Here is a 14446-nt window from a genome sequence, read left to right on the forward strand (position 1 = left end):
GGTCACCAGTGGCTGGGGCAGGGAAGAATGGGGAACATCTGCTAACAGTATGGGAGTTTTTTGGGGGGAAGGGTGATGAAAATGTTCTAAAACTGATTGTGGTGATAGTTGCACAACTCTGAACATGCTAAAGCCATTTAATTATATACTTTAAAGGAGTAAATTGTATGGTATGTGAATTAAATCTCAACAGAGCTGTTAAAAACAGCATCACCATCAAGCTTCCTTTCCATCTGCTGCTTCTAAACAATTAGACTCCAGGGCACTGATTTTCTAACTTTTTCTAACTTTCTAACCCGGGAGCAGTGGGATGATTTCAAGGTTAAATGAGATGACAACCACGGGAAGCAGGAGTAAACCTGAGTGGCAGTGCCAGCCCTGAGGCGGGCTGCTGGAAGTCAGGCCCTTGGCTCAATCACCCACGGCAGTGCCCGCACGGCAGGTGCTGGTGAGGCTGACATGACACAGTCCTTTAGAGGCAGCAGACCCCCAGCTGGCCTACCATTTCAACTCCTCTCTACAGCCCACCCCCCAAACCTCCCATTCCTGCTCAACATTCCCCCAAGGCCCCTGCCACACTTAGAAGAAGGCCACACACAGCCTTCCCTGCACATGCGCACGCCAGCCACACTGGCCCCCTCGTGGCTATTCTCTCTCGAGGCTGGTCCCTGCACCAGGACCGCAATGCCCGGCTGCTCTTTCTCCCTGGAATGCTCACACCTCAAAACTTGGCACAGCTCTCTCCTTCACATACTTTAGATTTCTGCTTAACCAGAAGCTCCTCAGAAACCATCTTGTCTAAAAATACTCCCACCGCCCCCATCATTTCTTATCTTCTTAGCCTGCTTTATTTTTCTCTGCTGTACTTTACATTACCTGAAATTCTTTTTTCACTTACTTTATTTTGGTGTATCTCCCCACTAGAACATGAAGGCAGGACTGGGTCCTGTGGATCTCACTATCTCTGAGATCAGGCACATACAGGCACTCAGATATTTGTTGAATGAATAAACACTCATGTGTGTGGTTGATAGCCATCAACCTGGCCTGCCCATCACCTTCCTGCCTCCCCAGTGTTCCTAGTGAACTGTCAATCACAGGACCCAGTCCTCCTACACATGGGAGGGGGCAAGCACAGGACCTAATCTTGGCCAATCAGAACATGCCCTGTGACTTTACGGAGAGAAGCCTGAATTCAGTGGGAGAACAATCAACAGGTTGAAGCAGAGCCAAGAGTTGGAGTCCCAGCAACACGGCATGAAGCTGATGTTGGCCCTACTCTGGGACTTTCTGGCCAAACGAACCAAGAAGCTCCAATGTTGGGCATCAGTAAGTTTGAGTTGAGTTTTTGCCACTCGGAATCTGATGACTCGAGGACATTACTGCCTGCAGGACACCCGACGCACTGAGATGCTCAGTGAATGAGTGAGACTTTACAAGGGGTGTGTCCTGTGCACAGGCAGAAGGTCTGTGCTGCCAGGTGTAGTGGGCAGCCGACGCTCTGCCAGCCCGACAGCCCTCCCTCCTGCCAGCAGCGGCAGCTTGGTTTTCCTTTGGGGAACGGATCTCCCCCATTGGCAGTAGCTCAGTGTGACCACTGAAAGGCACCTGAGCAATCAGAGGTAATGAGCATCAGCTCAGAACTTTTTTTCGTTTTAGACTTGTTTTGAAATTATTAGGTTGGAGGCGCTCCCCGTCTACTGGGGTGGCTGAGCTGCTGAGCCCACCACTGCTATGCCCTGGAAGAGCTGCCTGGGAGAGAGGACTGCACGTGGACCAGTGTGCGGGGAGGGAGAGAATTCCTACAACACCGTTGGAGCCCCAGAGCCAGCAGGCCATAATGCAAACCTAGCCTGGGGCTTTTCATTTGCCTGAGCCCAGTGAATGACCTGTTTTGTTGGCTAAGCCATTTGAGTCGGCTTTTCTGGCACTTGCACTGAAAGTGTCCTGACTGACCCCTGGGAGCCCCCTGCGCCCCCTGCAGGAGTGGGCAGCACTCACATCCGGCTTGAAGGGCGGCTCCAGCATGCCGGCTCCCAGCCGCTTGAAGTTCAGCTTCTTGAAGAGGGGGTGCTCCTTCACCTCGCGGGCGCTGCCCCCACGACACCCCAGGCGCTCGGCAGGGTCCTTGCAGAGGAGCTGCGGCAGGGCAGGGCTGGTCAGGGTGGCCTCGGGAGAGGAGCCCCCAGGCCCAGCCCCAGTTGGATGGGGGCACGCTGGCAGCCATACCTGGGAGCAGAGTGAGCGGGCCTGCGGGGAAAAGCGCTCAGAGTACTCCTCCTGCACCTCCTTCACTAGCCGCTCGACCTCCTCCCGCTTGATCTTCTTTTTCCTCTGCTGGAAGGGGGACTGGCCTGCGATCATCTCGTACAGCAGGCAGCCGAGTGCCCACCAGTCTGGGCTGAACGTGTACCGTTCGTTCTTCACCACCTCCGGAGCTGGGTGGGGTGGCATGAGAGTTAGGGCTCAGCAGGAGGTGGGAACCCAGCCCTGGGGCCCCGGGAATGCCCAGCGTGTGTCAAGGTGGGGGATCAGGTCAGACTGGTGGCCCCGCTCAGACTCGGGGACCAGGGGCAAGTAGAAGAGCTCATCCCATCAAAGGGAGCTGACATGGCCCTGGAGGGGGCCAGGTCTTCTGAGTCTTCCAGAGAAGTCAGAAATCCATATTTTTAATGTGAAACTGTCCGGCTTATCAAATGTTGGAGACCAATTCAAATTGCTTTAAAAAGAATTTGACTTAAACACAAGCATAGGCCAAGTTGGGCCCATGCAGCTACCAGTTTGCAAGTTCTGGATTGAATATCAAAGAGAGGAAAGAAGACGGCCCACACACATGCTGGATGCTTCCTGCTGGCCAGGGCGGGCAACGGGGACTCACTTCCTCTATTACCTCTTTTCATTTTCAAGGCAACCCTGGGAGCAGTTCTGATGGTCACTTTACAGCCTGGGAAAGCACGGCTGGCAGAAGTGGAGTGTCTGGTCCAAGGACACACGCAAGCAAGAGGTGGAGCCCACAGCTGGGGCTCTGTCTACTGTGTCACATGGTCCCCAAGGGGACTGTGAAGCCACATCTTTGCCCCAACAGGGACGGGCACTCTCACTCCCAAGTGTGGGCAGATCAGGGGAGCAAAGGGCTGGGGCCACGGGAACAGGTTTGAGTCCCTTCTCATCCCTCACTGGTAGCCAGCTGCAGGCCCAGCCACTACTAAGAGATCAGTAAGTATTTAACGAATGGTGTGGGGCCCTGGCTGACTCTTGGCCTCCTAATCTGTAAAAGAAGGACATCAGCTCTTCCTACTCCCTGAGGCACAGGAGACTCCCAAAAAGAAGTGGTGGGGCCAGGCCCGGGACAGCAAGGGGACCCGGGAGGTGGAAGGGGGAGACTCACCCATGTAGCCCACGGTTCCCACACGGCCTTTGATGGTCTGGCCCTCGGGCACGTGCACAGCCAGCCCCAGGTCAGAGATGCGGATGTGACCTGAATGTGGGTAGAGAAGCAGGGGGGCCTGTAAGCAGGCAGGCCAGACCCCAACCCTACTCCACTCCACCCCACCTGTGGCCCCCCACCCACCGTGGTCATCCAGTAGGATGTTCTCTGGCTTCAGGTCCCTGTGGGGAGAGAAGGGCAGGGTCAGATGCTGTTCAGCTTGCCAGGGAGCCAGATGGGGCCGCCCCCAGCCCTGCCTGCCCCCTGGGATGGGATGTGCAGGAAGGTGCAGGAGCCATTTGCTGCCAGGTCAATTCACAGCCCTGACTCGAGGGAGCAGCGGAAGGATCTAGGGAGCCAGGACTCCCAGGACTCGCTAGGCAAGTGGAAGGCAGCTCTCACCCGGGGGAGGCTCCTTGGATGTCACCAGTAGCCTTGCTCACCCATGGTGTCTAGCGGCTCCTGCCCTCCCCGCTTCAGCTGACTCTAGCTTTCCTATCTGTCAAATGGGGCTACTCATCTGTCCCCTGATGAGGTTCAAACAAAACCACTGCCAATAACAATAATAAGCAGAGCCTTCCCCTGCAGAGACCTGCCTGCTGGGCTCCATGCACTTTACTGCATTACCTCATTCATTCCTACACAATCTGCCAGGCAGGAATTGCAGTCTCTGCTTCCCAGGAAAGGAAATGGTGCTGGGAGCAGAGAGCTGACTGGCCCAAGGTCACACAGAGAGGGGTGACAACGCCAGGAGTCACACAGAGGTCAGCCAGACCCCAGAGCCTTAGTCTGAGCCTCTCAAGTCCACCTAGTGTGGTCGAGTGTGGAGCCCCAAGCCGGTGCCTGCCTGGTGCTCAGACAGGCTTGTGGCTGCAGTGACAGCCCCAGCACACCAACATCCTTCCACCCACAACCAGCTGCAGCCCCTGGTGGGTGGCCAGAGCCCTTGTACCTGTAGACGATGCGCTCTCTGTGCAGGTCCTCCAGGCCACAGCAGATCTCCGCGGCATAGAAGACAGCCCGCGCCTCCGGGAAGCCAGCCTGACCCATGTGGTAGATGTGGAACTTGAGGTCGCCGCCGTTCATCAGCGTCAGCACCAGGCACAGCGCATCCTTGGTCTCATAGGCATAGGCCAAGCTCACCTGTGGCCGAGGGGACCCGAGCTCTCAAGCAGGGGCTGGGGGCTGCCTGGTGGCAGGGCTGGTGCCACCCACCCAAGAAATCCTTCTCAGTGCCACTCCTTGGAGTTCAGCCTGCTCCCCAGGCCTGGCGTCAACACCCCAAACCTCCCGGCCCAGGCATCTCGGAGGGCGGAGAGGCGGTGCCTACAGGAGGCGGGGCAGGGCGGGAAGAGACCTTAGCCTGGCGAGTGAGGCGGGCAGGGCAGCTCATGGCCAGGGGGAAGGGTGGGGTCTCCTGTCTGTACTTACTACAAACCTACTGTTCACTTTCTCCAGGATCTGCTTCTCATTGAGCGCCATGGCCTCCCCTTTCCGCTTCTTGATCCGCTTCTTCTCCAGCTTCTTGCAGGCATACATCTTGCCAGTTGCCCGCACCTGGCAGGCGCACACCTATAGCCAGGGTAGATGGGGCAAATCGGGACCATCCGTGCCCTTCCTGGGCATGCAGGGACTCAGAGCGGGTAAGAGGTCGGTCCAGGGCACCCCTACCCGACCCTCTGCACTCTGCCGGGGGCTCTGGCCTGATCACTCACCTCCCCAAAGCCGCCTTTGCCCAGGACTCGGTATTGCCTGAAGGTGTTTTTGGTCACTGGCTGCCTGTGAGCAAGGGGTTGGGAGCAAATGCTGGCTGAGCAGGAGCCTGAGGCCGTAAGAGCCCCAGTAAGCTGGCCTACCCCAGCCCAGCCCTCAAGGAGCTCACCTTTCCAGCCACTTCCACTGCAGAAAACGGTTGAAGTAGATGCTGTCGAGGTAGTCGGCAAAAGGGGCCACGCTCAGGTACTCGTGGGTCAGTCTGTGGAGAAGGCCCAGCCTTCTGGTCAGCCCGACACCCCAGGTTCTTGGCTTGATGGGCCAGGACCCTGTTATGTGCATGCTCAGCCCAAAAGGCAGCATTTCAGCCAACCCTCCTGCTAACCCACCCAGCGGAGCCGGCCTGGGCTGAAGCCGAGGGTGCTGGAGGGAGGGGGGGCAACCCGCCCAAGGGCGCACAGCTGGGACGAGGCTGGGGGGAGAGCTCCCTCACCAGCTGCTGAACTGTTCACAGACTTCCAGGCTCACAGAAGCCCCCTCTTCAGGACACAGTTCCAGGCCTATGGGCAGGGAGAGGCTTACCGGGTGAGCTCCTGGAAGAGGTCTTTGCAGGGCCCCTGCTCGAGCCGCTGGGTGCAGTTAGTCACTAGCTGCCGGGGGACCTCGGGGATGAGGTCAGGACCCTGGGGACAGGCCACAGGTCAGGGGAGGGGGCTCCCCTGGCCAGCTGCCTAGGCCCAGGGCAGATATCTTGGGCCTGTACTAAGGGCAGCTGCAGGCTGGAGGTGCACCAGGCTCCTGGGTTGCTGAACTCCGTTCCTGCCGCTCCCCTTGAGACAGAGTGAAGCAGAGTCTCTGGCAGGCTTGCCTGCAGGCCCGCCCGGAGCCCCGGCCCACTCTCCTGGGCTCCGTGCCTGCAGGACTGCCTGGTGAGCCTGGAGTAGCTCCAGGACACTCTCTGCCCAGGCTGTGGTCATCCCTCTTCCCAACACCGAGCTCTGCCCACTGCCGTCAACCCTCCATCACTGCTCACTCACCGTGTGGCTCAGAAAATTCTGCATTAGCCGCTGCCCACACGCCTTCCGCTTCTCATCAGGGGTCACTTCATACTCGGCCTACAGGGTGGGAGGCAGGGGGGTTGGGGTTTGGGCAGAGCAACAGGTGTGGAGAGATGGGGCACATGTGGCCCTGGACCTCTGCCTGCCCTCAGGGTTGCGCTGGGCCCCATGGCTGGGCTACACTCACCACCCCATCCAAGAAGGCAATGCAGCGGGTCAGCTCAGGCCTCGTCGCACAGAACTCTCGGAACAGCAGGCGTCCGATGGGCTGCCGCTCGCACAGGCTGTGGTAGTCACGTTCTGCAGGCAGAAGTGGGAGTTGCTGGGTCCCCAGACCTGGAAGCTGCTGGCAGGGCACTCCTGTCCACATCGCCAGGCCCTGGACCCCAACAATAGCTTCTCACCCTGCAATATTGCAGTCGTTATCTCCTTTACAACCCTCAACAAAACACTGAGGTGGGCACTACTGTTATTTCCATCATAGCTTGTGGGGCCAGAGGGGCTAAGTGATTAGCCCAAGGTTACACAGCCAGGAGTGTGGCTCCAGGGCTGGGGCCCTCACCTCCCCCCATTCTCTCCTGGTTCATACCACTTGCATACGTCACAGTGCTGGGGTTGGGTGCGGTCTGTGAGGTTCCGGCCCAGCCTCTGGGCCAGGCCCACACCTGCTGCCTGCCTGGCGAAAGTGCGGGAGGAAGCTGTGGCTTCCGGTGAGCTCGAGGCTAGGCCTCCTTCCCAGGGCGGTAGAAGCAGCCATGGTATGTCCTTGCCCACGTGCAGGCTGTCATAGGGGGCCTGGGTAACCTTGGGTGCTGCTCAGACCTGGGGCCTCGGCCAAGATAAGTAGGAACTGGGGTCCTGGGCCCTTCTGATCAAGGCTTTGCTGGGCCCTCCCCCAAGTGCTGGGCTTGGTAGGGCTGAGCACAGGCCTGGGGCTCCCAACACAGTCAACCTATGTACATGAACCCTGCTCACCCTGGGCCCAGCCCTCCCTTCCTCTGCTTCTCTCAGACGGCCCAGATCTGGCGCTGCCCTCCTCCCACGCCCACCCCCCAGCCCTGCTGTCCTGTTCGTTCTCTGCCCTCCACCCATCCCAAGCTCAGGAACCGAAACTGGGTTGGGCGGTGCAGCCTCAATCTTCCTGCTCCCTGGACCCTCCAACCCTGCCCCTCTGCCCCGGAGTGAGGTCTCAGGGGAGCTGCCCTGGCACCAGCAGTCCCCTTCGCCTCAGCAGCCCCCGCTCCCCGCCCAGGCCTCACCGAGGCTGTGCCGCAGCTCTTCACACTGGCTGATGTGGGGGAACTGCAGCATCTGCCGCCATTTCTTGCTTTTGCCTTTGCGATTCCCACCGCCACCTGTGAGAGCAAATAGGCGCTGGCTCTCGAGTCCCACCACTGCCACGCCGCCCTGCGATCCTCAGGGCACTGCAGAGGCCTCAGACCCAGCCCAGGCATAGCCCACTCTCGGGCCTTCCTTCCACCTGCTCCAACATGCCCTCACTGGGTTCCAAGACACACATGGTCCTGCAGGCCCTGCTGCCGGCGCTTGGGCTGAAAGAGCCAAGAGGGGCAGTGAGGCCTGGCCGCTGAAGGAGGGTGGGATTTCCAGGTGGCTTCACAAGCCTCAGCTGCTTTCTACCAGGTGGGAGTTTCCCAAGTGAAGAAAGTAGACAAGGACATGCCAGTGGTGGGAAATGTCAGTCAAGGCCCAGAAAGGAGAGACTCTAGGACATGTGGGTCATGCCCGAGAGATGGCAGAGGGCCGCCTGGGTGACCGGGGAGGCTCCGGGCCCTCATTACTGGGCCCTGCATCAGAGCTATCAGAGACTCAAACCAGATGGTGACAGGAGGGCTGGCACTCAGGATCCCCACCCCTGCACGAAGGGCTTCCCTGGCCCTGCTTGATACCTGCCTCATTTTACCTAGCTGATCCTCATCTGTGGCTGCTGGGCCCATGGTAGCAGCTCAAATGCCTACAGAGCCAGACAGGTATGGTAACTGTGGGCCAGATGGGGGACAACAGGGAGTGGTGGCGAGTGTGGTGGACAGGACTGGGTATGCCCCTACTAATAGCAGTAGCTGCAGCACAAGTCCAGCCGATGGCTTGATTGTTGCTAGGCAGGGATGCTGGATGAGTGTGGCCGGCGCTACCAATTCTCCAAAAGCAGCTGGGAATACGGACTATTACATGAAATACTGGTTCCTATTTTTTTAAAAACCCACTGCAGCCAAATAAATAAAACATGTTAGAGAGCTAGACAGATGTGGCCCGTGGGCCATGACGTTAAAAATGGTGGCAGGGGCCTGAGTCTTAAAGTCTCACAGACCTGGGTTCAAATCTCCAATCCACACTGTAGGCCTATCACTTGCCATCTATGAACCTCAATTTCTCCATGTGTACTCTGGGTCCAAAGCCACCTTGGGAGGTGGTGGGTGACTGGGAAAGTCTGTGTCCAGCACTCAGTAGGACTGTGGCAAAGTGGGCCCCCCTGCTCTAACAACTCAGTGGCAACCTCAGGCAACCACTTTCCCTTGCCCAGCCTCAGTTTCCCCTCCGGTTTAGCCAGCCTTATTTCCATCTGGCCTGGCTGAAGGCAGGTGGTGCAGGGGGAGGGGCTGCCTTCTAGGGAGGGAGCAGGGCTGGGTCCCTTGAGAGGCTCCCTGACCTAAGCTGCTTGGAGGAGGAAGTATCACAGGGCACCATTGGGAAACCTGCTAGCACGCCTCCTGCACACAGCACACCCCACAGTCATTGCTCCACTGTGAGTGAGGAACAGACCCCCACCCCCAACCCCAGACAAGGCCTCCCCAGAAGGGGAACTCCTCCCCCACCCCCGCAGGTCCCTCACCCAACCCTCCATCCGCCTGCCTCCCCCTACCAGTTACTTCCTCCTCCCCCTCCTCCCAGCCACAACAAGGCAGCAGCAGAGTCACATGCAAATATCCTGTCCTAGAACTGCCACCAGAGTCAGTGGGGCTCCTCCCCACCCAAGGCTGGCCCCCTCTCTGTGTCTCTAGGCGCCTGGGAAAGGAAGGATGAGCGAGGGCTCACACCCCCAGTGCTGCCCCACTTCACCCTCCCAGCAACTCTGTCAGACTGGGCCCAATTTCATAAAAAAACTGGGGCCCTGAAATGAAGAATCAGTTTGTGCAAGATCCAAAGCCTGGAGGTGCCAGAGGCAAGATTCGAACCCAGGTCCCTGGGAGACCACAACCCAATCTCCTTTCCCACTCCAAACATGTCGGACATCTATTAGGTGTCAGCTGAATACATACACCAAGGGTTCCCAAAACACCTAGGGCCTCAGATCACTTGGGAAGCTGGCAAAAGCCCAGGCCTGTGCTGTCTGCCAGGTCGCAGAGAGACTCCGACACAGCCAGTCTGGGGGCCAGGATTTGGGACTCAGTGACAACTGGGATTTCCTTTAGTTTTCATGTCCTGTCCCTAACTATTCCACAAAAAGGGTTACTAAAGTTCTAAGAGAAGAGACTTGTCTAGAGCCATGCAGACGGGAAGGGCAGAGCCAGGTCAGGGTATGGGCTCTCCAGTGGAGCCACCAGTCCCCGATGCGACTATCCTCTGCTACGTCTCACCCGGAGCCTGAGGAAGCCTGTCTGAAGGTGCCCATGCTCTCTGGCCGGGCAAGGCAGTGCTCTCAGCGGCCTCAGGCCTGAACTGGCTACAGCCCTAGGGAGAGAGGCCTGGCCAGGCTCTCCCTACCCCTCCTCCCTGGCTGGCTGGATGACGAGGCAGAACAGAATCGGCAGATGCCCCCAGAGGCTGGAGGAAGGCCCAGCCCCAGGACTCGATAAGGGACGGGAGATAAGGAAAGCTCTGGGCACTAAGGATCCAGCCTGCCGTGCCCGTTTCCAGGCAGCACCTCCCCAGGGTCAAAATGCACTGGGCAGGCAGGGGGCACCAGATGCCAGCTGGGGGCTCCTCTGAGCTTCCCACAGACTTTGTTGGGGGCATCCTGTGTCCCAGGCCTGAGTCTACCACAGTCTCGCTCTGTGACCTAGGAACTAGTCCCTAGTCTGAGCCTCAGTTTCCCATCTGTAAAATGGGTTAGAAAGGTGAAGCAGTGACTTTTTCAGCCTGGAAGCCCAACAAAGAATGGAAAAACTGTCATGACCTCCCCGCCCTAGAATTCCAAAAAGGGTCTTGTTCACTGCTGGGTCTCAGCACCCTGGACAGGACGGGGCACAGAGTGAGTTCGGTTACCATGTTATTGAGGTGGACAATGGCAGGTGAGGGGCAGACTGACCACAAGGCAGTGAGGACTAGGTCTGGTCCTTCCGTGTCCCCCATGACCATCACAGAGCAGGTGCCCGGTAACATCTGGGATGGGAACCACGAGGAGCTCAGCACACAGTTCACCAGACTGGCTCCCTCTGCCAGGCCTTGCCTACAGTCCCGTCACCCTGCATGCTCTCTTCCTTCAAAGCTCAGCTCCCACTTATTTCTGTGCCCGTTTGCCCCACTAGACCGTGGGCTTCCTGGGAGCAAAAATCGTGACCCATTCACCTCTGTCCCCAGTGTCCTGAGGCACCAAGCAAGTGCAGTCGTGCTGGTAGCATATGTGACCAGCAGTTTCCCCCAGTCGGGTGGGCTGTGCTACGCGGAGGCTCCGTTCGTTCATTCATTCTCCAACGTTTCCCCTGCACCAACTTTGTGCCGGGCCGGGCCGGGCGCGGGGGTCTGGGCCGGGGGCACGTAGGGTAGGTTGCCCCTTCCTAGGGCAGCTTCTCACCTCTCATCTGGGAGAGGCCTCGGAGAGGCACTCCCGGGGCTCAGGTCCCACCCTTCCCTCTTCCTTCCTCTCTCCTTCCCTCACCCCTCACCCCTCCCTCGCGAGGGCGGCGGCCTGACCCCCGCCCCTTCCTGGGCCCCGGCTCCCGGGGGCAGGTGCGGAGGAGGAGGACCACGAGCCGGAAGGGCTCGCATCTGCGCAGGGTACGGGGCGAGGGGCGCGCTGCCCGAGGGGATCGGGCGGCCCGGGCGCCCCGCCGAGCTCGGAGGCCGCGCGCCCGCGTTCCCTGCACCCGGCCGCCTCACCTTCCCGGGCCTTGAGTAGCACCGTGTTCGCTACGATGTTCTCGAGCTCCATGGGCTGTGGCGCCGCCGGGCCCGCCGGGCCGCGCCACCGGCCGGAATCGCGCGCGGGAGCCGGGGCCTGATGACGAACGGCGCGGCTCGGCTCGGCTCGGCTCGCAGTGACCGCGCCGCGGCCTCCCGGGCCTCCCCGGCCGCCGCCGCCCGCCGCGCACTCTCCGCCCCTCCCGGGGGCCACCCAGCGCCGGCCCGCCCCGCCCCGCCCTCTGTTTACTTTACTAGGCCAATAACCGGGTGGGTGCTCCCCGCGCCGTCTTCCCATTAGACAGCCTCTTAATTTTCCCCCGCCCCCCGAGCCAGGGATTCGCTCAAAGGAGTGAGGGGGCGGGACTTAGTACGTCACCTCTTCCTGGTTGGTCTGAGGTGGGATTCAGCCCCTAGGTTCGAATTTCTGGGCCTTCGTAGGATACCGAACTGCCAATTAGGGCCGAGCCCTCCGCGGGACAACGGAGGTGGGTCCTCTGGGTCACGCCCTGGATCCCGGATGTTTGATTGGATTACGCAAGCGTCAGTCATTCTCAGCAATGCACTCTGATGGGGCCATCAGATAAGGGTGTGGACCGGGTCCCTTTAGTTCGCCTAGGCTTTTCCAAGGTTTGTAGGGGGACGCCCTTGGGGTCCTGTGCCTCCTGCGGGTCGGCCGCGGGCTTGTTTGGGCCATGTGTCCGGCCGTGTTTCTTTGGGTTGGCCCATCCTGGAGGGTGCACGTTGGAAGAGCGGAGAGGCCAGGAGGGAGCTGACGGCCTCCCCAGCCTCAGCCTCCCCAAGCCTCTGGCCTGGCCACAGCAGGCGCCCCCGCCCTGGCCCCGCAGCCGGATGTTGTGATTTCTCTCCACCCACACGGCCTCGCCCGCCCTCGGCCTCTGCTGCCTTATAAGGCAGCAGTACCGCCCTGAGACGTTGGGATGAAGTCACACCCATTATACAGGTGAGGAGCTGATGCGCCAGAGGTCCAGTGGCTGGCTCTAGGCCGAAGACTAGGGAGAAGACAGGCCGAAATTTTACAGCTACTCAACAACTTCTGGCTCAGCATCCTACCCACTCCACCCCCTCTTCACAAACCAGGAAAGGAGGCTTGCCCAAACTCAGCGACTAAGGCAGAGCCAGATTCAACTAGGGTTCTCTGATCCCTGTCCATTCATTCATCCAAAAATACAGAGCACCTGCTTTCTGCCAGGCACCGAGCCATCTGCTGGGGAATATAGTGGTGTCAGCAAGATAGCCAAGCTCCCTGCTCACATGTGAGAAGGGACTAAAGGTGATAATCCTGTAAATAAACAAATAAAGAGAATGGTCTTAGAGAGTGATAAGTGCTGCTACTGTCAGCACCGCCTAAATAGCCAAGATAAATACAGCCAATGGTTAGCATAGGTTAGCATAAAGGAAGCCATCGTATAGAGGGGAACCATGTTAGGACTATACATGACCTTGATGCACAGGACACCTCCTTTCCTTGTCAGCAATGCTCTAGTTTGCACGTAGCCTAGATAAATATGCACCTGCTTGTGAGAAATATGCGTGCTCTGCTATTTTCATAGCTTTGGCTTATACATAGACTTCCCTATTCCAATAAGGCAATAACTTTGTTCTTTCAATTTTTCCAGGGATGTAACGACCTTTGGGAAAAAGCCCTCTGCTGGTATCTGTCACCGGTGACAAGAGGAAGGGATGCTCTGTAGTCTCAAGGACTACAACACCAGATGGTCAACATTCCGAGACCCACCCCCCTTTTTTGGCTCATTTACCCTATATAACTGCTTCAAAATTTTGTAGTTTTAAGATGGTTCTTTAGAATACGAGTCCACCATCTTCCCCCTTGCTGGCAAGCTGTAATAAAAAGACCCTTTCTCTCCTACCACCTTGCCTCTTGACAGTTGGCTTGTCTTACAGCGAGTAGAAGACCCCCCCTTTGGAAGTTGCATTAAGACATTAAGACAAAATAGGGAGTGAGGAAAAATGGTCTCAGAGTGTGACATTTGAGCAGATCCAGCCACTCAAAGTCCAAGGGGAGCAGGGTTCCAAGCAGAGGCAACAGCAGGTGCAAAGGTTCTGAGCCTAGAGTAAGTTTGGTGTGTTCAAGGAACAGGAAGAAGGCCTGTGTAGCTTCAGGGCCTGGTGGTCTGAGAGGAGATGAAGGAAGGAAGGAGCAAGGACACCAGCTAGGTCGTGGAAGGCTTTGTAGACCATAGCTAGGAGTTAGTTTGTTTTTCTTCAGTGAAAGGTGAAGCCTTTGAAAGGATAATTTGTACGTTAAAGAGGTCATTCTAGCTCGTGAACTTTTAGGGGCCAAGACTGGAAGCAGAGGGAGCAGTTGGGAGGCTACGGAACTCCAGGAGAGAGGGGATGGTGGCTCGGGCCAAGAAAGTGGCAGTGGAGATGGAAAAAAGGGCATGGATCAAGGATGCGTCTGGCAGTAAAGACAAGTACCTTGAAAGAGGAAAACCCAGTGGCCGGTAGGACAGAAGGTGGGTACCCCAACCAGCTAAGGCTGTTGTGTCCAAGTGAGACTTGAGGGTTAAGTCAGAATATGCAGGTTTCGGAGGTAACTGGAGTGGGGAGAGAAAGAGCCTTCTGGACAGAGGGCCAGTGCATGTGCAAAGCTCTGTCAAGGAGGGTGGTAAGGGCCCTTGCATTCGGCACCTGAGGGCAGAGCCTTAGGCTAGAGTTTCAGGTGCACATTGGGGTGGGCTTGAGGGGCAAAATGGAGGCTGAGGCCTTAGGAGGAGCCCAGATCAGGGAAGTCCTTGCAAGTTAGGTAAGGAGTTTGGATTTCGTTTTGAAGATAGGAGGGACCTGTCAAGGGTGTTTTAAGCCAGCGAGTGGTGTGATCAGATTTGCTTACACCGAGGGCTCCAAGCCACACTGTGGAGGACGTGCTAGGGGTGGGGTCAAAGGTCAGAAGAGAGGGCCTTAGGCTGAGCTGTAGACACCTGTTGTTTGGTGTTCAGCATCTGAACACCCCTCTCCTTTGGGAGGAAACCTATTAAATGCAGAGACAGACCCTGCCTTCCAGTGAGGAAATCAGAGGGTGGCAGAATTTCCTTTCCAAGGTCCCCGGTAGTTGGAGCACATTTCCAATGCTTCCAATCAGGTTTATGAATCCAAAGCAAGTGATTAACATAAGACATCTGATGGA

At 57.9% G+C, this 14446-nt stretch overlaps 1 protein-coding gene across 3 annotated transcripts in view; it reads right to left on the minus strand.

Annotated features, from left to right (window-relative positions):
• The window catches only part of GRK6 (G protein-coupled receptor kinase 6), a 15251-nt gene extending 3795 nt beyond the window's left edge, over positions 1-11456 (minus strand). For all 3 annotated transcript variants that reach the window (XM_046667512.1, XM_046667510.1, XM_046667511.1), the window contains exons 1-13: positions 11254-11456; positions 7458-7553; positions 6386-6498; positions 6178-6255; positions 5723-5823; positions 5310-5402; positions 5143-5206; positions 4859-4999; positions 4380-4570; positions 3572-3609; positions 3389-3478; positions 2230-2438; positions 2002-2139 (exon numbers count right to left, since the gene is read on the minus strand). In XM_046667512.1, coding sequence (XP_046523468.1) covers positions 2002-2139; positions 2230-2438; positions 3389-3478; positions 3572-3609; positions 4380-4570; positions 4859-4999; positions 5143-5206; positions 5310-5402; positions 5723-5823; positions 6178-6255; positions 6386-6498; positions 7458-7553; positions 11254-11305 — 1404 coding nt within the window. In that variant the 5' untranslated portion in view covers positions 11306-11456. The remainder of the gene's footprint in view (positions 1-2001; positions 2140-2229; positions 2439-3388; positions 3479-3571; positions 3610-4379; positions 4571-4858; positions 5000-5142; positions 5207-5309; positions 5403-5722; positions 5824-6177; positions 6256-6385; positions 6499-7457; positions 7554-11253) is intronic.
• Positions 11457-14446: the final 2990 nt, after the last annotated feature.

Source organism: Equus quagga, chromosome 7, assembly GCF_021613505.1.
Source record: "Equus quagga isolate Etosha38 chromosome 7, UCLA_HA_Equagga_1.0, whole genome shotgun sequence".
NCBI classification, from domain to species: domain Eukaryota; kingdom Metazoa; phylum Chordata; class Mammalia; order Perissodactyla; family Equidae; genus Equus; species Equus quagga.